Genomic DNA, 27454 nt, shown 5'->3' with positions numbered 1-27454 from the left:
AAGTTTTGAGCAAGACAATTTTAGGTAGCAAGATGCTGAAAGGAAACATATTATGCTCTATTTTAGGTTCATGCTTTAATGTTCAATAAACAAATAGTTTTTCTCTGATTGGTTTGTGAGAAAAATATGGTGCACTGTTGCAAAGGTAGTACTCAAGTTGTGAGTGGTTGTGAGTTTTTTTTATATAGGCTGCCTTCAAAATGCCTGGGTTGTCATATTTTGTATATCAGTTGGTAGACACTCAAGGTGTATCAGGAGAGCCTACCATGAGTTTTCATGTAAATAAATGTAATTCACAAAAGGTCAAACAAGTGTAAACATACTGAGTCGTAGGGATCCAGCCAGGCCTCTGATGACAGTAACAGGATTCTTGGGGTCAGTACAAAACTGCAGCAGCACAGGGGAGAAGGCATCCCTCTTACTCTCCAACTAAAGAGAAGAAGAATTACATCATTACACAGTAACCACAACTGCACAAGTCAGTATGTCTTCATGCACAACACATCACCACAAGAGGGCAGCACAGGCATATTGTATCTGAATATCAACTGTCAATGGTAAAACTACATATTAAAACAACTTTATGGCCTGTAGCTTTAAAGAATATATCTGTGTGCTGTCTGGTAACACTAAAGTACCTTCCCCTATTTCCTTTGTTGGTTGATTGATAATCATCCTTTTGGCTTTTTGTTGTGTTTACTGTTCACCACGTGTTATAATTAATAAAATATTCAAAATATGTCATGAAAGGGTGAAAGAAAGCTAATATACAGTATGTATGAAATGTAGTGGACATAGTGACGTACATAGATGCTGGGTGTCGGAGGGTTGAGTTTCTCTCTGGGAATGGGTTCATCTGAGGTCATGATGGGCTTGACAGAGAAGGCTGGGAGCAAGTAAGATTCTCTGAACTTCTCTTTGACTCTGGCCCCCCTATAACAGAAAGAACACAACATGTTGACAGACGCAAACACAAAGAAACAGAACACAGGTTGACGTTACTAGTCTTGTGCAAATGATACCTGATGGCTCATTTTCCTTTGCTCAACCCAAATAGAATACACTAACCTGTTCATGGAAATATCCATGAATAAATCCCTGATGCCAAAATAAGGCCTACTGAAATTTCAAGTATTTTGTGAAGAGCTTTCCTCCACAGTGCACTTACTTGCAGGACCTGATGATTTCACTGGCACTGTTCTTAATGGTGATTTCAACCAGTGGGATCCTCTTTTCCTCCACCTCGGAGGCAATGAATGTCTCCCTGTCCCCGCTCTCAACTTTGATCAGGCGAATCTTCAGCTCTTTGGGTGGCCCATCTGACAGCGCTTTCAGTTTCAAGAAGTCCGTTGAACCCAGCGAAGAACCAGATTCAGAGTCTTTTTTGTCCTCAGAAGATCTTTCTCCTGAACTTCTCGAGGTCCATTCTGCTTGCTCTCCTTCACTGATGGAGCTGGCACCCGATTCTTCCTTATGTTTCATTTTTTCTGCATCATAATGACTCCGATTCTTCTCAGACACCTCCTTGCACTGGAGGTTGAGGTCACCAAGAATTCTGCGATCTTTCTTTTCCTTGTGCCGCTTGTGGCTGGAACTGGAATGAGTGGAAGAAGATGATGAGGAGGAGCAGAACATCATTTCCTCTCTCTTTTCTTTATGCTTCTTCTTTTCTTTCCTGTCTTCATGCTTCCTGCTGCTGTGACCATGCTTCTTCTTCTTATCCTTCTCCCTCTCTCTATCCCTGTGCCTGTCTTTCTCTCTGTGTTCCTTTACTTTCTCAGGTTTGTGTCTGTCTTTCACTTTGACATGGTCATCAGGTTCATCAAGGGAGTTTTTGCTAGGACATGACTGTCGACTAAGCATGACCTCGCAGCTTTTGCCCAATTCTGCCAGAGAAGACTCAGAGATGGTCGTCAACAGCTCCTCCTCTTTGACCAACTTAATGGGGTTTAGGGTAGAAATACTCTCCTTTTTGATGGAGGTATTTCTGTCCTCTATTGTCTCTCCATCATTTCTCCAGACATGAGCGTCCTCTATTTTGAGTTTTTTGTCATCTAGCAGAGGAGGAGAGGAGGACTTTAGGGATGGGAAAGCTGGACTAAATGGGGGATTGGTTGAATCTGACGTTGGAGAACTGCCTTGCTGCTGGCGGCAGATATCGGGGCCCAGTGACAGTGACGAGGAATATTTGACCCCAAGCAGAGCTGATGGAGGGGGTCTCCCAAAAGGCCCACCGCGGTAGGCATACTTCTGGTTCTCTAGGACTGTTGCTAGGGACTTGTTGTTTACGCCTGTTTGGTGGAGGTGGGGTCTTTGGGGTGGCGGAGAACAAGATGGTGTCTCAGAGTCCTCCTCATCTTCCTCCTCATCAACCTCACTTTTAGTCTGCTCGGGGAGGCCATAAAGTTTAGCCAAGTCGCTGTGACGGTAATTTGTGTTCCCCACTCCCATGTCCATTGACCGCTTGGGGTTCAGAGGGACATTTTGAGAAGGTTTAAAGTAATCCTCATCCTCCTCATTGAGAGATGATGTTCGGCTGCAAGGGGATGCCAGAGAGCCTTGGCGACTGAGCACAGGAGGGCTAGCGTGCGGATTGGATCCAAAGTCTTCCTGGTTGGGCTGATGCTTCATTGGAATGAGGTCTGGGGCACTCAGGTAGCTCTTGATAGGCTGGACACAGGGAGTAAAGTTGTCTAGGAGACCTGTGGACCCAGCCTTTTCACTGTTATACCTCTCCTCTTCATTTTTGATAGATTCATCCAGCATAGCCATAATGTTAGCCAGACCATCGGGGAGCAGTGTGGACAACTCAGAGGGCTCTTCCTCAAATTGGGCAGATTCAGCAGCACAGCTGCTGGCATTTTCCAAACTACTTCCCATCATCTGCTGGTTTAGGATTCCCCTCATAGAGCTGGAGGTGGAGGATAATGGTGGTGTTGGGTTTTCTCTGGGAAAAGCCTGATACAGTTTGGGGGGCTCTCTAAGTGCCAAGGTAGGGAGAGAGTGTTTGCTGCTGTCCCTCTCCCTGGCTGAGTCTTTGGATAGGTTGGGTGCGGCTTGCATTGCCGGGGGTTTGTTGGGGTATACCGACTGGTTCATCCCTGAGGTATTGTGTGTTGATGAGGGGCTGAATGTCGTTCCGCCATTGTTGCTCCACATCTCCCTCTGCCTCTGCTTTTCTCTGGCATACTCAGTCTGAGGTGTAAGAGGGGGCGGCCGCAGCCTTTCTACAGGAGTAGTGGTGGTGGGCGTCTGGCCTGGTGGACAGGGGAGTACGCCACCACGGCTTAGCCAGGGGTAAGGGGGTGAAGCCTGGGAGCTGGGGGGCAATGGACCTGGAGATGGTGCAGTAACAGAAGAGAGGCGAGGGGGTGGGGGTGTTGGGGAAGTGTTGCAGGAGAGCAGTCTCTCCAGATTTTCAATAGCGGTCTGCTCTTTCCCTTTTTCACTGCATAGTTCCTTCTCCCTCTTCTGCTCCATTCTTCTTTTCTCCTCCTCTTTTCTATCCAACTCTTGTTTTTTCTTTTCTTCTTCCCGCCTTTCCAGTTCCCTCTTCTTTATTTCCTGCTCCTGCCTCTCTGCGTCTCTCTTCTTCCTCTCCTCCTCTTTCCTCTCCCACTCTCTCCTCTTCCTTTCCTGCTCCTTCTTCTCCCGTTCTCTCTTTTTCCTCTCCTCCTCCTGCCTCTCCCATTCTCTCCTTTTCTTCTCCTCCTCCAGCCTCTCTGTTTCTCTCCTCCTCCTTTCCTCTTCTTGCCTCCTCTTTCTCTCCTGCTCCTGCCTCTCCCATTCTCTCCTTCTCCTCTCCTCCTCTTGTCTATCCAGTTCTCTCTTCTTCCTCTCCTCCTCCAGCTCCTTCCTTTTCCTCTCCTCGTTCAGCTTTTGTCTCATCTCCCATTCTTTTTTTCGACTCTCCTCTTCTCTAATTTTTCTCTCTTGCTCCTCTCTTTCCCTTTTTCTCCTTTCTTCAGCTTGCATGTGACCCTCTAGCTCTGCATCAAGCTTGTCCAGAGCCTCTTCGATGGACTGTGGGACAGGGGTCGGAGCTGGTGGGCGAATCTGGGGCTGAGAGTACACCTGTGTCGAGGCAAATTCTGGGTGACCGAGTCTGGAGGAGAGGGCTGGATTGGATGACTGAGGTGCAGTATTGGCAGTGGAGCGTGGAGCTGATTGGTATTTAATAGGAGGACCAGGAAGAGGATTTGAGACTCTACTTGTAATCACACTGTCCCCTACTCTCTGGTGCCGTGAGGAGAACAAAGAAGATGATGAGGAAAATGCAGGAGATTGCTCCATTTCAGCCTGAGCATAGCATGGCGTCTTCCCCTTCATAGGGCGGGACTTGGTGGGTTCCTGTCGTAGTGGTCTAGGCATCCCCTGCTGGTGAAGCTGGTTGGCAGAGGAAGTTTGGCCTCTATGACATCCTTGCTGCAGCAGAGCATCCAGCTGAGAGTTGGGACTAGTGACACCACGGGTGGAGGTTTGGGGTGCAGGCTCTCTTCCTCTCTGCCAACTGCTATTACTGCTGCCACTGTTCACCAAGCAGCCAGAAGGGGGTGATGTGGTCACCGTGGACACACAAGCCATAGTTACACCATTAGAGCTCCTGTTGTTGCTATAGCCACTGATGGAGCAATGGGCCTGGGACATGGGAAGATTGGCAGTGATGACAGGTGTTCGAGTGGAGTTGGTTGGGAGCAGAGGAGGGCTGACATGATGGTGATGCTGGGAAGGACCAGGAACCCGACTATCAACAACCTGATTGTGGCTCTGCTGGCCCTGAGGTAGCAGTCCTGGAGGCCTGTAGATGCCCGACTCCTGAAGAGACACATTCAGAACAGTTTTCAATTATTACTTTGATTTTGAATCAGTCTCCTAACTGCATCTAGATTAAAAGTTTCATTTTCTGCCTGTTTATTTCAGAGCAAAACACCTGCTGCCTTCATATCAAATGACCATGGCACGCATAACTGTATAAGAACAAACTGATCGAACATGAAGGATTTATACTCACTGCAGAGAGACTGCTGGGCCTGCTCTGGTATCTCCATGCATCATGGGGCCCACTTTGCAAATGCTGAGGTACTGAGGTGCTGCTGGCAGGAGGAGGTGGAGGAGGAGGGGGACCCTTGTGCCCCAGCCCTGGATGAGGCTGGAAGTGGCTGTAAGGCACACTGCTGCTGTTGCTGGTTGCAGGAGGGTTTGCTGGTGACGAGTGGGCATGTAGGTGTTGATCTCGGTCTCCCCTGGTTGGGGTTGATGCCGTGTGAGAGGTAGCTTGGCTGCCACCTTGGACCCTAAAATGAGGGCCTCTCTGGTTGTGAGGACCACGAGGCTCCATAGCCTGGCAGGGTGGAGCTAGACCTAGTTTGGAGCTTGGGGTGGGGTAGGGCGAGGGTGGAGACTGCTGGTTTACAGCCTGAGGTTGGAATGCATCTTTCTGGAGCTTAGGAGCACATCCCTGGTTGTAGCTTCCCGGGGAGGAGTTTGGTGGAGGTGAGATGTTTGAAGGGTTGGAGGAGGCAGAAGAGGACTTTTGGCCATAGCTACCAATTCCTTGTTTGTTGGATTCCTGTTATACAACACAGCATGGTGTTATTTGCAGCCCAGCAAACAATACTGTTTGTCTGGTTCAGACAGATGATAGAATCAATACATCTTTATGACACCTCTCAATCCATTAAAGGTTTTCCCATTCATTAAGGTCAATAGGAAAATATTAAACCCTGACTTCAAGAGCCATACATGTAATGAAGGGATATTTTCTTACTGTTCGGAGCTGGAACTCCTGCGATTGTGGGTTCTTGCGGTCAGAAGTCTGTGACTGCCAAGGAGTGCTGTTCTTGTGAAGAGGGTTCCAGAAGGCAGCTTTTGGAGGAAGGTGGTGCACTGATGACTGGTGTTGAGACTGCAAAGACTGGCCAAGGAAACGCTGCATACCAGGATGGGATACCTGCCCGGGGAGTGGAACATTACAATATTTAACACTCAAAGGCATGACTAACGAAGACAAACAAACTCTAGAGGAAATGTATAGTTGAGGTTATAAATTCCCAGTCAGTTTGGCTGTTTTAGTGTAGCAGAAAAAAAATGTTGTTTGTCTCATTCGAATACCTGATCTGAACTCTTTTTTCTCTTGCTGGGGCTCGGACAGTCCTCTACAGCTGGGCGGGAGGACGGATGCATGGATGATGGAGGAGTGTGCTGGATAACTGAGTGCTCTCCCAGTGGAGGGCCTGGTCTCTTCAGCTGACCCCCTAGCATCTTCCCTTGGTAGCCCCTCTGCTGTGAACAGAGAAATTAAAGGGTCAGTTCAAAAACAATATTGAGCCAAAGCTCAGTGACCAAGGTTTTACTTGAAGTACTTCTTTCCTCTATCTGGTTGCAGCAGAAATGACAGCCAGAACATAGATGGTTTTATGTCTATATGGCTAATGAAACATGATCACAGCCAATTAGAGAGCTCCTACCTGATGCACCTGAGCCCACATCTCATCTCCCAGCAGTGGTGGACCCCGGGGAACATGCTGCTCTTGGGGACCCCCATACTAAAGCAGACAGTAATGACAACACAGAAACCGTGAATAGAGACATTTTCATCTTTTTTTTTTTCATCTATTAAAAATGGGTGCATAAATCCACCATTATATAATCTGTAACATTGTCACTCACCTTCAGCAGTTGGTTTGGTCTACTGGGGGGAAGATGGGGGTTGGGGGGAGGGCCGCCACTTCCTGCATAGCCACCATTATGGAGACGAAGTGAGTGCTCATTGGGCAGTGGCGCACTAGGATGTCCTTGAGGAGGGAGATGGGATTCATACAGCTGACCTAGTTGCTCCCATGCTCTGTGTGGAGGTGGAGGGTGAAGATGATGATGAGGAGGAGGTCTCTGCTGCTCCCTCTGCAGACCTGGTAACATTGGCTGTGGGAGCTCAAGCTTCTCACCTCCTCGCATCGGTCTGGACAGCCAAAAAAGACAAATGGGATTAACAATATTACTACAAACAAAAAACAGATTTAAACTAAAACACACGCTTGCTTCATCATGTCATCTGCTGAAAACAAACTACTCTCTGCTTTCTTTATTTAGTTCGTTCACTGATTCTGTGCATGACTTACCCATTACTGAAGAATTTACTGGGATGGTTCTGTCCGCCCATTGGACCAGGAGGTAGATGGGAAAGGAGCTGGTGTTGGTTCATTCCAGGCAAACACCTGATGAGAAAGAGACAGCACACACAGTACAGTCAGATGACATTTTATAGCAGTTTTTACACTATGTTTGTAAGGTACATTCGATTTTTTACTTCAGTTGGGCTGTAAAAACTTGGAACTACAAATTACAGGTCATAGTTGATGGATTCAAGTTAGGTTCGTAAAAGTTTGTGTGTATATGTTGTCATGGGCACAGACCTGGCAGATGGCTGCCAGGCGCGGCCGCCCACAGGAGCCCATGGTCCCCGGTTGAGTCCGTCCAGAGGGAAGGAATCCCGTGTGCCACGCCCGCCAAACTGCTCTACTGCGTGATGCATCCAGCCTGTGGATGATAGCAATACCATCATGTACCTACTCACATGCTTTACTACAGGAAAATCAATGTGGAGTAACAACATTATGAGTTACATGCTGAAATAACATTTTATTTAATAAAAAAAAGTGAAATTAACGGAAGCTTATCATTGAATAACTTATAAAATATAATCACTCTTTGTGATTTTAAAGCACCAATATCGTTTCAATATCTTTGCCTTCAAGGTGGATTTGTGATCACATGACAAACTTGTTGTTGTAACAAACACCAGGTAGCTCATCAAAATTTTAGGCTGTACCGAAATAGAATTCTTTTTACATTTATTCATCAATCCTCAAACTTAATACAGCATTTTTAAAGAGATTATTTATTTGAAATTGCTTGCTTGAAACATAGTTCCATGTGTATTGCTACATATTTCTATTTTTGAATGTTATATACTAGCAGTATGCACTGTATATCATATACGTACCACACAATGTTTCTCATTGAGTGTTATTAAAGCAAATAAGAGAGCGCCTACTAACCAGACTAGCTGTATCTGTGAAGCCCTCCACTGCAGCAGAGAGAGGGCCTCACTCCAACACTGAGAATATCTGTACTGTCCGTCTCCTCTGTCTTAAGCACCAGGAACTCCAAAGCCTGTTAGCTACAGAGAGAGAGAGAGAGAGAGAGAAGACAGGAGAGTCACTATTAGAATGAGCGAGACAAGAGACACACTGAAAAGTCAATAAAAGCCAGTGGGCTCTCTATTGAAGAGGCGTGTTGATGCATGTGTATGTGTGAGTTGGGGAGCAGAGAGGGGAAGATGTAAGTAGAATATAGGGCTTGGAGGGGGAGAGCTTCCTGCGACTACAGAGGAAACCTAAATAAAACCCTTAACTGACCCTTATTTACATCTTCACCACTGGAATTGCCCTTTTCTGTTTTAGTTTGTCCATTCCCCCCAGCATGAGAATAAGTTAAATTCTCTTAAAGTCTTAAATCATGATGGATATCTTTGTCTGTACTTGGATGCTATGAGTCAGCCAGCCCTTAGGAGGCGCCAGTAACCCAGTCTGCACAGAACTGGATTATTACTGAGGCCCAGATGGCTCAGTGGGATCTCACCTATGAGGACAGACCTGGGGTTACTGTAATCCTTACCATGGGCCTCCTGATAACAAGAGACAGAGGGAAATACTAAGAGTGAGAGGCATTGGTCACATGCCAAGTGTGTCTGTGTGTGTGTGTGTGTGTGTTGGAGGCAATGCCAAGTGTGCAAGCTGCATGGCCGTGTCGGGCTTGTGCTGATTTAGTGCATGTGAGAGAGAATAGTGTGCTCTCTTAAGTGGATAATTGTGTGTATGTGTGTTGTGTGTGCTGCAGCACTCAGAAGGGTGTGTGTATAAAGTGTGCGTGCACGTGCATGCCCAGTGGATACACTAAGGTTTAATCTCATTACGGCAGGCGTGATGGAGAGGGAGAGGGGGGCAGCAGCGACAGACGGTCTGAACAGGATGGAAGGATAGATTAAGGAGAAGAGATGGAGAGGAGGGAAGGGATGGAGGGCGGTGGAGTGGAGTGGAGAGTAGGAACGGTGCCATGAAAACGCCCACACACCTTCCCACACACACACACACACACACACACACACACACACACACACACACACACACACACACACACACACACACACACAGACGACACAAAGGAAAGCGGTTGAGGGGAAAATACATAAAAGAAGCTGAGAGATAACTCCCTCCCCTCCCACAAAGCGGTTGAGGGGAAAATACATAAAAGAAGCTGAGAGATAACTCCCTCCCCTCCCTGCGTTTTTGAAACACCGCACACACACACACACACACAATACAAAAGACAGAAGGTGTCAAGATACAAAGAAGTCCATGTTTCAAAGTACCTTGATTCAAAAAAAGACAACAAAAAAGATCCCTGATAAAACCTGAGACAGATGTATTTGCACCTACGCATTCACCACTACTGGTAAAAACTAGTCTCAAACACATACAGAAGATGAAACACATAAAATCACTTAAATCCTAATGTTTCGTCATCTCTGTTAAATTGATTGTTAGATAAAAACGAATCAACCATATCAGCAGTATTGTGCCTCAATCTCCTGACTACTTAACTCTAATTTGGATGACAACAATTTAAAGGTTACAAGACCATGATACAAGAATATTCGATTTATGTCAGAGTGGAATCGAAACTTAAAAGTAACAAATTGTTCAATGGCAAGAGAAATCAAACATGGAGAGATGGAGACACACAGGTTATGATTCATTTCTCCTGCTCAGCACAGCACTGTTCCACCAGTTTTCCTAAATTAGCTCTGGCCATACACAGTCCCTCTTCCCACCAGTTCCTCTTCTCTGCCGTTCTTACTCCCACCAACTCTGGATCTCTCTGTCTCTATTTAAAGCCCAGTAGGGGATATTTAAATCGCTGGACACTTTTAGCTTGTCAGGTGTGGTGCTATACTATGACATACACCACCCTCTCTATCTCTTTCCGACTCGTGGTGATCATCATCTAGCAGGCTCTGCTGCTATGTGAAGATAGGCTGGCGTTAACTTTCGAGGATGAACACACCAGGCTTTAAGACAAACTGGTACTTAAAAACACTCATGCTGAGCATACCTTTTAGAGTAGCACCAAGTTATTGATTCACAGTTGTGTTATGTCTCAGCTTCGGCTGCCAATCATCTCCCTGGGGTCTCCTCGACCCTGAAACACAGAGAAGACAAAACATTCATGTCAAGCTGTCATAAAAGCAACATGAAGCCACATCAAACACGATACTGAGAGGCATGAAGATATAGGAAGCCTAAATTTGATATTATTCAGGGCCTGAGGATGGTCTTTGCTATCAATGTGGAGCAACAACCTCTTTGTGCTGCTGCTTCTCCCTTCTAGACAGAAACATCACCAAACCCGCCTGACTTCTGAGGTGACACCTGGTTTCAGAGCAGTGTGTAAAAGTTGAGGGTGGCCAATAGGCAAAGGGGTAAATCAGCAGGGAGGCTGACACAATGGGAGTGAAGGGGGCTCTTGTTCGCTCAATCTCTTTCTCTTCCCACACAGACATGATGGTCAGACTAACTGTGCAGCTAAACAGTCGGGCAGACGCACAAACAAGGCTGATCTCGCTCTAACAGGAAGAGCTGGGCCAGCAAAGTAAACTATCACATGTGAAAGAGCAGCGCTGGGGAAACATAGCAAAATAATTAAACACATGGCATAATGGAGAAAGAAGAGAGGGAAGGAGAGTGTGACTTTGAAAATAGAAAAATGAAAGAGGAATCTAGCAAGAGTCCCAGTCGTGACTGGTGAGTGCAACCAGGGATGCAGTGGCGAGGTTGTAATTACCACTTTTATACAGGGTGTGTTTATGCCTGTTGTGTCCAAACGGCCCTGTATTCCAGTTGATACCCCGGCTATCACATGGCTCACAGAAACTCTACCAGCAGAGTGTGAGAAACTCAGTACTTTGAAACCAGAGAGTGTACACAGACGGCAGACAGTGTTACATACCAGCTTGGGTTCTATCAGATGATACCAAAGTGATGAAATGTGGTTATACCAGCTATGAGTTACTGTTCAGGGCTCTATTTGTTCGGAGGAAACAGTGAGAGCTTGTGTGAGCGAGCGTCACACATTTCATTTTTGGGGGAACCCCACGATGACGCAGCGCCCTTGGAGAGGACTTACCCCAAACCGCGAGCCTGAAACTCCGCCCCCCTGGGACACCACTTACAGTCAGGTGACCGGGGGCGTGTCACAGATGTGACAACAGCGGGAATTTCTTGGACTTTGTGATGTCATTTCTGCTTCCTATTCAGTGCGTCTCATGGGTTGAATGTGCATGTGTGTGTATGTGTGTTTAGATAGACAAACAGGATGTGAGGACGAGCTGCGGTTCACGGTTCGAGAAAAGAACCAAACTTCCAGACCTGTTCAAGAGAAATGATGGGGCAAATTCCTGGAACCTGTCGATCAATCTTTTGATTACTTTACCGTAATGTCGTTGTGAAATTGGAAAAGTTAGCATTTAATTACTATAACTATTATTCCGTTTTTGTGGTACTGTGCATGCTGCATGCGCTTAAGTCTGATTTGCTTTCACTTTTAACTAAAATGAACCACAACAAGCTGTAGTGTTGTGTAGTGAGTGAAGTCAATGTTATTTAAATACTTTTGTTATTGTATTGCTAAGCTCCTCAGTGAAAGTATACACAGATGATATATTTATCAATTTCTACAAAACAGATGACGCAAATCACTGTCAAAAATACCCCCATGGTAAATCTTCAAGTAAAATCCCCACATTGACACATGACATCAAAGAGCTGCTCACGTCAACACCCTCGTTGTTAGTTGTTGTCGGAGCAACACCAGCTATCAGCTGGGAGGCGGGGCCAGGGAGGAGGCTTTGGCAAAGAGACGGTGCTGTGCCAACGTTTGTTCACCACACCAACCAGAAAGCTACAGAGAATAATAAAGGAGCTCTCCTGAATACTTTGTGGCATCTAACAAAGAAACACACAAACAAAATAAATGAATTAAGATGTTTAGATGACGTCTCTCTCTCTGCAGCAGTCTTAATTCATTACACTACACCCCTCCCTGTCAACTGCTGGCCTGCTCTGGTCCCAAGCCAGACAACCAAACTGATGCCAAGAGAGGAAAAGATGAGGGGGACGCAGTAAGTGCATACACTGCAAAAAAAATCCATCCGTGAGAGTGTAAAAACGTACTTCTTGAAAAACCTCAATTGCAAATTAGTGTTAGTGGTAGTAATCAATATTGCCTGAGACAGACGGGTAAACATACTGCTTACACTCAGACTGCTGGGGTGAGTATATGACAAACCCCAGAGGATGAGACCACTGACAACTAAAAAGTCGAGGGGGTTGACGGCAGGCAGCTGGAGAGTGTTACTGTCCTGGTAAAGTCACTGTAGAGTCTGTCTGATAAGAAATGACCAGATAAGGCTGGGAGAAGTGGCAGATAACAGAAAACTGAGCGGGGGTAAAGTTCTGGCAGCCATAAGTCTCTGGCAGAGGATGACGGAAAGGCCATGCATGGTCCTGTCTCTGTCCCTCTCTCTCACACTGTCTTGTTCTGTCCTCCCTCGCCCTCTACAGACCATTTGGTCATTACATAATCATCCCAGATAGAGATCTTGTTCTTAAGGAAACACCATGCATTTCTCTCTCTCTCTCTTCAACACACACAGAGGAACTCCCCTGCATCCGTCCTCCTTCAGCTTGTTGCCAGGCCCAATGTGTTTGTGTGTGTGTGTGTGTGTGTGAGACTGTGTGAGTGTTTATTTGTTTGTGCATGTGCAAACGTCAGTGGGTGCTGTTCCAAGACGGCGATGCAGTCTAACTTCATCACGTCCACATCCTTACACACACACAGAAAATCTGAGTTGTTCCAGGCATCACACACAGGGCAGTGTGGGTCAGCCGAGGACACGACAAGCAAACGCTCTTCCTGCACACAAACACTGAGCCATCTGACCTCCATAACGGACGATTATCTCCTGCTAGCATCCAACCAAACAACACAACTCTTCTTTCAGGGAAAGGAGCTCTGACCGAACCTTTCACCCAGTTAACCCCAGAACTTCCACGCTCAGCAGCAGCATGCCAGCACGCCAAAACAGGCCAGATAAAAGCTCCTATTTGTCATACTTTGTCTTTTCTGGCTTATATGTGCACTGCCTCACATCTGCTCTACATTTAGGCCAATACACACATCTTCACATTTTGACTGCTAGGTTGATGATGCTTCTAATTTCAACAATTAGTTGATTTTGAAACAACAGCAGTAAGCTTTAGGTTAGCAGCAACTACCGACAAAACGCAGTCTTTTTTGGGCTGTTGGTTGTAACCACCATCATTTTTTTTCTTTCCTAAAGGACGAAAATCTTGATTTCCGGACCCTTTGTGACACACTTATGAGAAACAGTTGCCCTACATTTTTATCTTATAGAAGAAAAGAAAAAAACAGGTCAAGGAGGAAGGGGGCTGGTAGAAAAACATGAAAACAAGAGGCCCCATTTGACTCCTGCAGTCACCACCCTGACATCTGGGCCAGTGAATGACAACACACAACTGGGTTAGTGTGGTGCATCGCTTTTTCTTACTCACATACACACACACACACACACACACAGAGATCAGAAGCACGTGTGTGTGACGTTAAAGAGAAGGGGAACAGAACTCAGAGGGGAGAGGAAGCTCTCGTCACAACCGCAGGAAATAGGCCTCCCTGAGGGGTGTGTATGTGTGTGTGGGAGGCCTTAGGGGGCGGGGGGAGGGGGTTGAGGCTGAGGCTTCCTGTTGTAAAGATATCAACTGTATGTGTATTTAGTGTGTTTGCTAAAAGCTTTCTGATTGTAATAAAATAAATGAAAGTGACCTTATGAGACTTATGAGTCTGATGATGTGAAACAAGGAAAGTCAATTCAAAAACCTGGTCGGTTTCACTCCTAAAATACACCTCAGACACGCAGTCATCTTGTGTGAACGGCACGTGTGGCCAACTCATGACTAACACAAGCCTCCTCAACACAAACGAGACAGTCAACTGACTCAAAAGCCATTCACTTGCCTCTGACCCTGGGTGTTAAGTGAAAAGCCTTGTCTGCCCTTTTTTTTTTTGCTTCTGGTAAAAGTAGATGACAAACATATAATGGCTGTGTGTGTGTGTGTGTGTGTGTGTGTGTGTGTGTGTGTGTGTGTGTGTGTGTGTGTGTGTGTGTGTGTGTGTGTGTGTGTGTGTGTGTGTGTGTGTGTGCTGGATAACCCCTCCCTGTCACTTGTGCTCCTCGCTTCATTTTCACAGAAACTCTCTGTCACAGAGAAAACATCAATCTGGATTTCTCAACAGACTTAACACTTTAGTGCATGCAGCTATGTGAATTGAGGTGTTTGTTTGTGAGACAGACTAAGAGAATGACTCAACACCTGGCTTGTAACTCTAAAGAAAGGAAAATGGTGTGTAAATCCCGACAAACCGGAAATCTAACAGGTTGTGGGCGATAACCAACAACTGACAATGACTTGATCATCGTCACTCTCGATTTCCACACATGAGCAGCCTCAAAAGTCCCAAAGCGTTTCTTTCTGCTTTTCTGGGTGAAAAAACATCCTCAGAGTCAAAAACACTAAAACCCCCTCCCTCCTCTCGCCAGGTGTTTCTATTCCACATTCAGGGCTCTCTCACACACATACAAACACTGACTAGCTCAGAAATGCACTAAACAAGACGAGAGACTCTGCTCCCTTGGTAACAGTTGCCAAGGGAACCAATCGCGTCTTCACAAACAGTTATTAAACTAAGCTAGAGAGGCAGAGATGGACAGAGAGGAATCCATAATAGGGTTTATGAGAGGTCTTTACTGATCAACATGTTTACTGAGATAAAGGCAGGCTGACCTCATGCATCCTCTTCCTCCATGGTCCACAACATAATGTCTCATCAGCCATCTTGTGTATGTGAGAAAATAACAAAAAAACAACGTGGACATGTGTTTGAGTTCTATTTGCATCAGAGTAAATGACAGCATGTTTACAGATGGCCGGTGCATCATTGTTTTTAAATTTGGAGTAATTACGCACGGATCATTTAGACTTTATCAGAACTGTGACGCAGGCTGACTGCTTTTTGTTATGACGGCGCTGTTTGTTCATTTAGTCCAGAGAATCCAAGGACTGTTTACAGATTCCTCAGATACCAATGCTGTAGATCTTTCATTTCATACACTCAGGCCTACTCGCTGGCTGAGTTATCGTTTTTTTTTTGCCAATGTGGTTAAAAGTAGTTACAGGAGGTGAGGGGAGGTAAAAAAAAAAAAGAAAGTATGGAAGAAACATTCTTTCCAAGGTGTGAGAGTGTGTGTAACTTTGTGCATGAGTCACACACACACACACGGTGTGTAGGCCTGCAACCTTTCCACCGTAGCATCATCATCAGTGGCAAAGAGCCAGAGATAACAGAGAGGAACTGAAGTCAGAGGGAAAGCTTTCCCTTTTTCTCTCACTCGCCTGAATAGGCAAACAGGATGTAAACACCCCGGTACTCTCTAACACAGCTCTATTCAATCTCAAGACAATATACTTATTTCTCCTCCTATCATTGTTGGTCCTCTGTTCAAAATACTGCCAGGCCTATTTATGTAATTTCACTTTTGAGAAACCAGGATCCACAGCAGGCGGACTAACACCTCATGGTAGAATTCCACACTAGGTTGACTGAGTTTTTGGCCCCCAACCAAACTAAGACCCAATCCCAATCTCCACACTCACTGACTCTGATGCACGTTCCCACAAAGTCCGTAAGGGTTAAGGGCTGTCCCAGGTTTATTCATTAACCATTTATTTTAATTTTGTTATAAAAGCGCTTGTAAGGCTTTAGGGGGGACATTGGGCTTTGGCCTCACATCTTCATCCCACTGTCTGGACAGGCTCAGTGTATACTGTACTTAATGTCTACAGTGTAAATAGGGGAATTTGAATAGTGCCCCTTTAAATGTTCAGTGTCTCCGCTGACATCAAGGGTCTGGAAATTCCTCTACTGGTTTCCAACCATTGTGCCAGCTAACACGTAGAAGAACTCGTGTTTTAACGCCTGACCTGTTGGGGTGTGTGGGGAGTGTTTGAGAAATTGTCAGCCGCCCAGATGTTGTCGTGCACCTCCCTTATTTCCCTGTCTCTCATTGTGAGTTGCTGGAGGTGAAATGACACCCTTTACTGGAAAGGTTGCAACAGCCTGGTGTCACAAAACAGACGCTTCATTATGACACAGATCACTTCCCTCACCCGCTTCTCTTTGAAACACACAAACAAACACGCACTTGATTTGTGGTTGTATTTGTTTTTCTGTAACAGGCAGACTGGTGGCAGGAGAACCCCCCCAAAAAATCTGATGGACTGTTACACAGCAAAAAAACACAAACACACACACACACACACACACACACACACACACACACACACACACACACACACACACACACACAGCTCTTGTTTCATCACCATCGGATGTCAAAGTAGTGTTCGATGAGTAAGCACTTTAAGCCAGCCTACTGACCCATTTCCCATGCCAGCCACACACTTAAGGACATATCTTAATGAGATCAAGGTAATCCTTAATTTTCTTGGGACACCCTTATGGATAAGGGTGGGGTGGGGTGGGGTGGGGCTTTCCTCAGACGCACACACTCCTCTTCTGCTCACTCAAGTTGTGTGACTCACTCACACTATTGTTGAGTTGGCAGCCTTATTTCCACCACCACCACCACCTCCCTCCCTCTCTCCTCCTTCTGGCCCGTGTATCACTTTAATAATCTTCCATGTTCGTCATCGCTCATAGTAAAATGGGCGGCGGTTGTTCATTCACTCACTCGCACACACGTCTATTGAGATCACGGGACAAACGTGGGCGGGGTGGAGCTGAGGCAGCACACCGCCTGCCCACAGTGTGCGTGGAGCGATTGGGAGCTTTAACTTTTTACAACCCCCCCCCCCGACATCAAACGCAGAGACAAAACGCGTCGCTAGTTTCCAAGCCGATCAATCGGACTGATAGGAAGTAAACCTTCAAAGGCTTTCTCTCTCTTTTTTTGTTGTTTTTGTTTTCTTCGCGACCCCATGCCAGCACACCCCGCTCTTCCTGATCTGGGTGCCTTTATTGAGGGCAATAAAGTGACATAATAAGCTCCCAGCCAGCCACAAATTCTCATCAACTGCTTGTCCAAAGACCAGTCGGACAAAACGGAGGATAACGTTTAAGGTCTGTGGGCGTTGAGGGTAAAACCACCAATATCAATAACTGTTCAGACGGGTATTACCACGCCCACCACACTACTTTATCCTCGTTTGACTCTCCCATTGTTTTGATATTTCAAAATGTTCAAAAACAAGGACGTGCGTGTGGTGATCCTCCATAAGTAAACCCAGCTGACAGAGACCATGGGGTCAGGATAAGCTCGCCAGGAATGGGTTTTTGAAAGTCACAAAAGTCACAAAAGTTTGGACTAGTGATCCATATAAAAAAGGCGATAATTAGAGAACAGATCACGTTGACCAAACAATGCTGGTCAGACTTTAGTGCACTGACTCCCCTGGAGGAGGAGGAGGAGGGGGGGGGATAGCCCAAAACACCCCCCCCCCAAACGAGAGGTGATGCAAATCACTTCCTTTCAATCCGGCTCTTTGTGTGCGTAAGGACTGACTGGGGGGGTGGCAGCTTTCCATTCATTTTATACGGCTGCCGACCTCGCTGATCCTGCCCACCCCCACTCCTACACACACAGACAATGGCGTGAGATCTCCTTACACAGGCAATTTTCTCTCCCTGTCCTCAAGTTCTCCTTCCCTTTGCTAGCCATGGGACGGTCAGGAGTTTTCAGGGTAACAATGACCAAACTAGGACCCGGGCTGTCCCACAGCGATATCATGCTCAGGTCGTTCTAAAAGGGAGCTCTTAGACAGACCCACTGTCATCAGCAGCTATGTAGATGCACATGAACAGAAATAGCCATTGTCTTAGATAGCTTTCCTGGGGGGAAAAAACTCTAAAATTGGGGATTATCTTTGGGCATTTGACAGAAAACAGACCGTGAATACCAAATTCACAATGAAGCCAATTTACAGGAATTTCTCGGATCCACGTGCACTGAATGATTAAGCAGGTCCGGTAATGATGATCGAGCCTTAATACGAAAAACAATTCTCAGAATTCACACACACACACACACACACACACACACACACACACACACACACGCGTGGGATTTAAGAGTCACCTGTGGTGGGGGAAACGCAGAATTTCCCCCCCACCTCGTCGATTACAGATACATCAAAGGTTCCGCTTTAGTCAATTACAATACTTATCTCATTGCTGTCCTGAATCCCAACAGAGCCCTATTTGAATCCTCAATATAATGGAGGAGAATATGTCCATTACATGTTGGAATAACGCGACACACTGGAGAACATCATGGTTAAAACTACTACTACTACTACTACTACTACTACTACTACTACTACTTTGCCATGTCAGCTAACTTGCCTGCTTGCAACCAAAACAAAGTCGACCTGACTTTTAAATTCTCCTGAATCACAAAGCAGCACATCACTCACCGATCCATTGAAGTGGAATAGAACAAATGGACGCTCCAGAAATAAAATGAATGCCAAATAAAATAAAAAATAAAATGTATATATCCGGTTCCTTGAGGTCCACGGTATCCTTTGTAGTCCTTGTATCCGCAAGTTTGGAGCTCCCGGTCTGCAGAGAAATTCCCGACTAGCCGGCTGAGCGGAGACCAGCTACAGCTCCGTAATCCCGGTTAGCCTCTGTCGCTTCCTCCCGAAACAACCATGAAATGTGAGCCTGCTGGCGGCCGGAGAGCCTCTGTGATGTCCGTGGACGGGCTCCTCCTCGTCGGTGTCCCGGTGATTATTCCGTGTGATGGCTGCCTTAGCCCTGCTCGCTCCGGTCTCTGTGTGTCTCCGCGTCGAGCTCCCCTTTCCCTCTGCTTCACACTCATAAGCAGCCACGGCAGGGATCGTGTTGCGCTGAGCTATGTTTTAAAGGGACAGAGCCACGCGCACTCAAAACACACGCAAATCGAAACAGAGGCGCGCACTTGCGTGACGTCATCGCACGGCCCCCGGAATTCCCTCACAGCGCACAAAACTGGCACCCGGTCCAAAGCCCCGGTACCGGAGCTGCTCCTCCGCTTCGTTTGAATCCACAGTTTATTTGAGGCAGACTCGTGACCGACAGGTGGACTCATTAAACGGCACCATGGCATATTTCCGTGTGACCGTCTATTTTGGCATATTACCACAGGACTACAGATACAGTATCACAGTGTTATTATATTTAGTGCACTATAAATAGGACCACCTATCGGCTACACAGGCTTAGTGTTCTCAAATAAACCTATGTGTGGGGTTATAACGTTCACTGTGGATTTGATCCTTGTTGGTTAATAAACCATACACATTGGAAGACAAATATGGATTTATAAATACACTTTTATGTACATTACATTACATTACAGTCATTTAGCAGACGCTTTTATCCAAAGCGACTTACAGGAAGTGTATTCAACATAGGTATTCAAGAGAACTACTAGTCACCAGAAGTCATAAGTGCATCTCCTTTCTTAAACAAGCATCTTAAAGCATAAACCAGAGCAAAAGTATAGTGCAGAGGCAAATTACTACGAAAACAATAATTGCAACAGACTAATCCGAATATAGTAAGTGCTACAAACTACTACGAATAGGATAAGTGCAGTAAACAAATACAAATTCAATAAGTGCAGCGAACTGATACGAATACAGTAAGTGCAACAACTAATACGAGTGCAATAAGTGCTACGAGGAAGGCTCCGGGTAGTACTTCTTGATGTAATAAGACTGTCCTTAACTAAGCTTCACTGGAAGGCATTGGGAAACATTAGCAAATGGTATTTTACATTGTAACTGATATATTTTCATAGATGCTACATATTTAGTTAACAATTTCTACACAGGCATCTTTTATTAGGAAATGATTAACTGTAATCAATTGCTTCATCAGAATGATTTATGATTTATGGATATGTTAAGCCATTTTGAAAGAAGCAACATTTGGGTTACCAGGTCGGTGTTTATCACTCACTATTTGTTCATAACAGTTGCTGTCATAAATATCTTATAACTGATCTACAAAGCATAATTAAAAAATATTCATTAGCAAATAAGGCATTAGTTGCTGCTTATAAACCATTTATAAAGTTGCATTATTAAAAAACAGCTATAGCCTGTTAGCCAGCTATTATTCTGTATACAGTGTTACACCTATGCTATGCTACTCCCCTGTTTTGTATTGTTCAGTTAAGTTGTTCACAAATATAAAATATATATATAGATATGGATGTATGCATACAGATTTTATGATCAGATTTATAATCCACACTGATGTTTGTGTATATACTGAGAGAGAGAGAGAGAGAGAGAGAGAGAGAGAGAGAGAGAGAGAGAGAGAGAAGGCTGACCAATATCTATGTAATGGTTTATATATTATCGTAATACAGTACACAAGGCTTGAACCATAAATAAAGCCTGAGTTATGAGGCTAATATATTTTCTGTTCCTGTCCAGTGGGTGACATTAACATCTTACATCTTATGACTGTGCACCCAGAAGTACAAGAATTATATGCTATGTGCTCACAGGCAGCCAGCTACGATCCTGTGGGAGCTAAACAAAGCTTTGAAAAACACAAATGGGCCTCTCTAAGGCCGGAAACATTTGTTCCAACTCTTTCTCGCCAAAGTAACCATCCTGTACTCTATAATAACGCCAAAAAGCCATACTGGTACATCCAACAGTATGTGTCACCGACTCACACACAAACACAGACACAAACACAGACACACACACGTGTAGGGGTTATATTTAGAAAGCACTGCCTCAGCAGGACAACAGGAGGCAAAATTAGCTGCAGCAGGGAGGTTGGGAATGTGTCATGGATGATGCTGAGGCGATGACACAACGACACACGCAGTTCATTTATGGTCAAAACAATTCCAATAAAAACAACATAAACAATACAATCAGAACATAATGAAACCTCTCTGCCTCAGTACAAATCAGTGAGGCTATCAGTCTCTCACTGTCTGTTCTTCTTTCTCATATCACAACAGGTTACTCAGTCTATTTTCAGATAACTGAAGACATTTCTACTTCTATGAGAATGCAGTGAAGAGTGACAAGAGGCTGTGTGTGTGTGTGTGTGTGTGTGTGTGTGTGTGTGTGTGTGTGTGTGTGTGTGTGTGTGTGTGTGTGTGTGTGTGTGTGTGTGTGTGTGTGTGTGTGTGTGTGTGTGTGTGTGTGTGTGTGTGCCCAATTCAAACTCCTAATGTAGTAAGTGCATGGCATGTGTGGTATGTGCCACCGGGGTGGATCTGGAGTCTATTGTCAAGTGACAATGAATGTTCAATAATGTGTTTTGTGTTGAGAAAGAGGAGGGATGAAGCACAGTGGGGGTCTTTATGACACTGGGAGGCAGTGTGCTTGTATATGGATGTTTTGTTTTCGTTTGTTAAAGGCTGTGTGGAGAAATCGGTAGTCTCTTGGGCCAGATACAGTGAGCTTTACTGAAACTTTTAAAAGTCTGTTTGCCAAAATGGAAGTATTAGCAGCTACTATTGTGCCTGCAAAAGTGAGAAACAGTAAGGATCTGGTGCAAAGTCTAAAGGCCGCTTTCATTTCTAAGAGACCGAACAAAAGCTTGTAGCAGCTGAAAAAGTCCTAGCACCACGATAAGTAGAAAATGTCTCTGTAAATGGATGGAAATTGCGAAAGAAAACTGTCAAGGTAATTTAATCCCATCTGATGTAATAACATACTCAGAAACCTGCCCTCCTAATGTTACAATCAGTATGTGCATTTTAATACATCAAGTCAGCTGGAAAGACTCTTTATAACATCATCTGGAAGCTGTTATACCCTGAATTGCTGCAGTCCTTAATTACCCACCATAGAGTTGTAAATTAGTGCATTCTGTGTGTAGGCTATACATTATGTGCATCTCATAACTGTTGTGAATTTTGTCCATCTATTTCTGCTCTGGTTTATCCTGCACAAAAATAGCCTAACAGTACTATGTATGCAAATGTTATACTGCTCATGCTGCTGGTTCTTTTGGGTGTGTGTATGGAGTTATGTTTTCTATTTTAGTTTTGTTTTCATAAAATTGTATTGCCATCTCCTGTTGCTCCCAGTTCATGAGATTATTACACTATATCTCCCATTAGGTGTGTGGATTGTCTCAACTGTGTGACTTTGTGTGTGTGACAACACTGTAAAGAGTGTCGTGGAAGACCATTAGCCCTCAAAATTAAGCAGCAAGAGGATTGCTGATTAATATTGACTTGGGTGATATACCACACACAGCCCTGACACGCACGCACGCACGCAACCACCCACCCACCCACCCACCACACACACACACACAGATTCTTCCAGCTGTTTCTTTCATAGATGTAATATAATGTATATAATAAGAGTCTGAGAATATTATATGTCTGTCTGAGCTTACTTCCCATCCTCCTCCTCCCACAACAAAAAGAGTCACGGCATTACTGTCCGTCCCAGGGGTCCCAAATATGTGTGTGAGCAGCAGGAAGGGACAATAAGGGAAAAATGATTTGTGAAGCACTGTGTTTAAGTTCCTACGGCTCTTAAGCATGGGTGGCAATCCTGTATTCATGTGTGTGGAAGGGAGGCAGATGTGTGCGTGGTTGAGACTGTGTGTGTAATTAAAGAGACTGGGGACAAGGACGCCTCTGTTCTCACACTCAATAGATGTATATTTATATATATTGAGGTTAGCAGATCTCCCATGGGTAAGAGGCCCCAAATCCTATCATATCAGCCACACAAACACATTAAAAATGATAAACAGCATGTAACACTGATGAGGTCCATACAGAGCAACAGTAGAAAGAAGAAAGTAAGCATGAGTGTTTGAGTGTGTGTGTGTGTGTGTGTGTGTGTGTGTGTGTGTGTGTTGGTGTGTGTGCTCTGCAGTCGTAGGAGACTATGTCCCTGGTACAGATGGTACTTCTCAGCCTCCGATATGTAGGATTGTGTGGGACTGTGTGTATGCGTGTGTGTGTGAGTGTGTACATGTGGCATACTGTGAGTCAGCCTTTTGGGTACACTGAGAGACCGTCAGACACGATAATAATCACCTCCACGCACATACTCACACCAGTAGGAGACAGAGAGCCACACAGGCAGTCAGACAGACAGCCTGGCTTAGCACACCCACATATAGCAGCAATGTAGCCAGCTGAATGAAGCGCTACAGCTCCTAATAATTAGGGCCCTTATTCAAGGGGAGAGGGGCCGATAGGGAGCCCGGCTTTCCGTCTAGTTCCTCAAACAACCGGCTAATCCCGACTGTAGCTCTATGATAAGCTAAACACTCGAGTCCTGCTTAACATACTCACTATCCCAAAGTTAGACATAGTGAAAAGCAAACTCCACTTAGAGGGGCTTAAAAAGCTCAGAGGGCTCTTAAAGGAATACATCGCGTTTTCAGGAGATTGTCTAGTTTGTCTAATTTTCCTCTTAAAAGCTGCAAGCATGGACACCAAAATCACCCATGTGTCCATCGTTGGTAGAATTGTCATTGGTGTTACATGCTACTACTTTAACTTACACTATGTTGAGTTTAAAACAATCAGAAAACATTGAGAAGCGTGACATTAGCTTGTAGCAGCTCTGATTAAAATGTGTCGCCTTTTTTGCACTGGCTGTTTGGAACATTGTCTATTTTCTCCAGGACAAATGCATTTGCTAAAGTAAAACCTGGATAAATGAAGTTTTACTCTTACTTCTGGTGTGCTGTAATAATAATAATTTTCATTATTAAATAACATGGCTATTATTCTCTCAATTAACTTCATAATCGTTTGATCTCAGAAACATTTGAGGGACACTTAAGAACCCTGAACCAGGGAATCTATGGTATTTTTGCTTAAAAATATGAAATGATTAACTGTTTAATCAACATCGTCTAATTGTTTCAGCTCAAATTATACCAAAACAGTAACCATTCTGTATTCGTACTTGCAAGTCTACACTAATGTGATCATCTTTCTGGTATCTAAAATTGACCACATACTTGGTGTTTTGCTTGGTTGCTAACACAAAGAGCGAGCAAACTATTGACCTTTTCATTGATATGGCTTTGAAGAGAAAAGAGTTAAATATTTGATATTTGACTCAGAGATCTTAAAGTATGCAACTCTCTGAGGACGTACAAAAGAACACAGGCGATGTGTGTGTGTGTGTGTGTGTGTGTGTGTGTGTGTGTGTGTGTGTGTGTGTGTGTGTGTGTGTGTGTGTGTGTGTGTGTGTGTGTGTGTGTGAGAGACTGTAAAAACTGTAAAAAGGAGCAGCGGTCGACTCCCACCCATGATTTCACAACGCACTAATTCCTTGAATGAATGTGTGTTGTCATAATGCACTCTCTCTGTTTTACTCCTGCTCCTGTCTTACTCTCTTTTGACACATCTCACCCTGTTGCCCTACCTATAACCTACATACTATACAATGGAGCTTGTGTGTGATTGGTGCATGTGCTAAATGTACTTAGGTATTAAAGGTCATAAATACTACCTAAATGCAGAGGGTGGACAAAACAATCAAAAAAACACACAAAGAAGTACTTTGAAGTCAGTAAATCATCATTATAATGCATACAATGAGTACTGCAGTATGTATGCATGTAGACAGTGTTGTGTGTTTGTCGATGCAAGAAATGACAGGAAGATAGAAAACAAGATGAATCCAGGGGAGAGGGCACCATGTAAGCAGTAAGCTAAAAGAGATCCTTACCTGGTGATCATGGGTAATGTAGTCGGTCTGTTTCAACAGGTGACCATGACACCTCCCACCTCCTGAAACCACAACATGGAGGAAGAAAGGTCAGTCTAGAGGTTAAACAGTGTGAACCACAGTCGCAGACAGGAGCTGGACACAACTTCATTGATTACTGGCTCGTTATTGGTCAACATCCTCACACACACAAAAAAATAAACATTTTATAACCATCAAAACTAAGTCTGGTAAGAATATTCAGCCATTTTAGTGACTTTTCCTAAATTATCTGTGGTTTAAGTTATTTGTCTGCAGTGATGTGTGTTGGGTATGATGGTGCATTTCTATCTTCACCTTTTGTCAAAACTAGGTCAAACATGTCTGTGACATTCCAATGTGAGTTGAAGCAGTGGTCAGCACTTCATCAGCACTTTAGTCAAGGGTTAAAAGATCAAATAATTTGTTCTGCTAGCACAATACAACCAGGACTAATTCTTTATTCCACTGGCTTGTTTCATCATGCATGTACAGTGTTTGCTGACTGTTCTGTGGTCATGATGTGGCCGATATGTATTTCGGTGTGGCTTGTGAAATGTATGTGTCTGTGTGCGTGTCAGCCAAAAAGCACAGCAGGGCCTGGACCAGCGCTGTGGCCATCTGTGTGTGTGTTCCTTATGTGCCGCCTGTTCAGTGATTCACAGTGTAAGTGCTGGGCCTCATGACCGGGAACAGGTGGCACTCTGGTGTTCCTCCCCACCCCCAAACCTCTCACCCACACACACCTCCACTTGCACCCTGAGAACACACAGCACCTGCGATTGGTGCTCAAACACTAAACTGGACATGGTTACACACAAATGCACCACACACCGAATAAATAGAGAGGGCAACAAATTAACACACCTTCTAGCTCTCTTACAGACTAAGAATGTGACCTTTATACAAATGGTTGTGGTTGACACTTGCCGAAACATAAATGTCGCCAACTCACACCTCACATGCAACCCATCAGCCTTTCCCCTTCTTCCCTCCTCTCTCCCTCTGTAACATCTATGTGACCCTTGACCTAAGTTCACAAAGACGCTGTGTCCAGTTTGCTTTGTCAGGAATATGCAAACGTGTTTGGTGTCTGTACTGTTGGTCATTATCCATGCTAAGGTGCTAGCAAGGAACAACAAAGTGAATGATCTACTTATGAAACATGGATGAATTCGGTGTCTGTTTCCACAAACCAAGCTGAAAACCTCTCTCTCTCTTTCCTCTCATCTTTCCTTACTCATTCTTCTATTTTCTTCCTCTGCGGTCTTTCTTTATCTCGCTCTGATATTCTATCTACAGGGTCGCAACATAAAACACACCCACACATGGCAGCTTCCATATGTTTCTCTATTGAGCTTGTACACACAGACCCAACGCATTATACATAGCCTAAGGCACCTTGTGTTTGTGTGTGTGTGTGTGTGTCAATATAAGGCAGATATAGCTGGCTCAGTCTGCAGCCCGGTGGTTTAGGTCCCAAACCTTTGAACTCAAGGTCAAAGGTCACACCCCCTAAAGGGCCACAGCTGGCCACACTGTAAAGGTGGATTGGCTGTAAGTGTTTGTATGTAGGTGGTTGAAGGAAAATGTTGGTGAGCGGGCCACCTTAAAAGAAGGCATGCCAGAGAGAGCAAGTGTATGTGTTGGAGGCTGAATTGTTGCAGGGGCAGACTATATTCTTTCATGACACATCGAATAAATGTCACCAGTTTTGACATAATCATTTGACCTTGATCGATAACAGGAACGTGGGCAGTGAAAGAGAGGGGGAGGTTGTAAGAAAGGTCAAGAGACAGTTTAAGAGAGAGAGGGAGACCTTGAGGGGGGAAGGAGGGAGGCATGACAAGGCATAAGTAGAATACAAATTTAGAGAAAACGGTAATGAAATACAGTTTTCAATTATAATTGTATTGAGAAAAACATAGACAGATAAAGACAGAGAACATGTTAGAGCAACATGAGAGAGACAATGAAAGGCTGAGTGATAAACAGATAGGAAGATATAGAAAGCAGTGTTATCCTTTGTCTGTAAAGGTTAACCTGTGGGAGCACCTCCCTTTGACATTAAACAACACAGAGAGAGAGGCAGAGGGGTGGAGCAATGCAGACTCTGCTCAGAGGTGGAGAACAGCAGAGATGAAGAGGCTGAGAGGAATGGGAGGAGGAGAAGGATGGAGGAAAGGCCTTGAGCTAGACAAAAGATGAAAAAGGAGGAAAAACCTAGATGAGAGAGATAAGGAGAGAGTGAAAACAGAATAGGGCTGGTTTGACAGAGACAAATGGAGAGAAGAGAGAATTAATTGTTAGAATTGTGCAAAGTCGTCTAATCTGGTATTCAGACCAAACCGCACCGCATTTAAACGCATGTGGTTCTGAAAGTATGTGGCTAAAGGCACTGTGAGAAGATGGTGTTTGAGTCACAAGGTTAACAGTATAAATATGCACTTTATGTTACTCAGTAATCTGAAAAGGACAAG

The 27454-nt window shown here is 44.7% G+C and overlaps 1 protein-coding gene across 3 annotated transcripts in view; it reads right to left on the bottom strand.

The window, feature by feature from the left end:
• kdm6ba (lysine (K)-specific demethylase 6B, a) overlaps positions 1-27454 on the bottom strand; it is a 95474-nt gene that overhangs the window by 4706 nt on the left and 63314 nt on the right. For 2 of the 3 annotated variants that reach the window (XM_054601270.1, XM_054601272.1), the window contains 13 exons: positions 24957-25018; positions 10174-10260; positions 8058-8179; positions 7413-7536; positions 7119-7214; positions 6670-6958; positions 6468-6545; positions 6112-6282; positions 5768-5950; positions 5012-5569; positions 1169-4815; positions 807-933; positions 324-429 (listed from right to left, as the gene is read on the bottom strand). In XM_054601270.1, coding sequence (XP_054457245.1) covers positions 324-429; positions 807-933; positions 1169-4815; positions 5012-5569; positions 5768-5950; positions 6112-6282; positions 6468-6545; positions 6670-6958; positions 7119-7214; positions 7413-7531 — 5374 coding nt within the window. In that variant the 5' untranslated portion in view covers positions 7532-7536; positions 8058-8179; positions 10174-10260; positions 24957-25018. Of the gene's footprint in view, positions 1-323; positions 430-806; positions 934-1168; positions 4816-5011; positions 5570-5767; positions 5951-6111; positions 6283-6467; positions 6546-6669; positions 6959-7118; positions 7215-7412; positions 7537-8057; positions 8180-10173; positions 10261-18689; positions 19100-24956; positions 25019-27454 lie in introns of those variants that run through there. The other variant, XM_054601273.1, reaches the window with a different exon arrangement.

The sequence above is a fragment of the Anoplopoma fimbria genome, chromosome 7, assembly GCF_027596085.1.
Source record: "Anoplopoma fimbria isolate UVic2021 breed Golden Eagle Sablefish chromosome 7, Afim_UVic_2022, whole genome shotgun sequence".
In the NCBI taxonomy this organism is placed as follows: Eukaryota; Metazoa; Chordata; class Actinopteri; order Perciformes; family Anoplopomatidae; genus Anoplopoma; species Anoplopoma fimbria.
The sequence above is the reverse complement of the archived record's forward strand: the minus strand, read 5'-3'. Positions and strand labels throughout refer to the sequence as shown.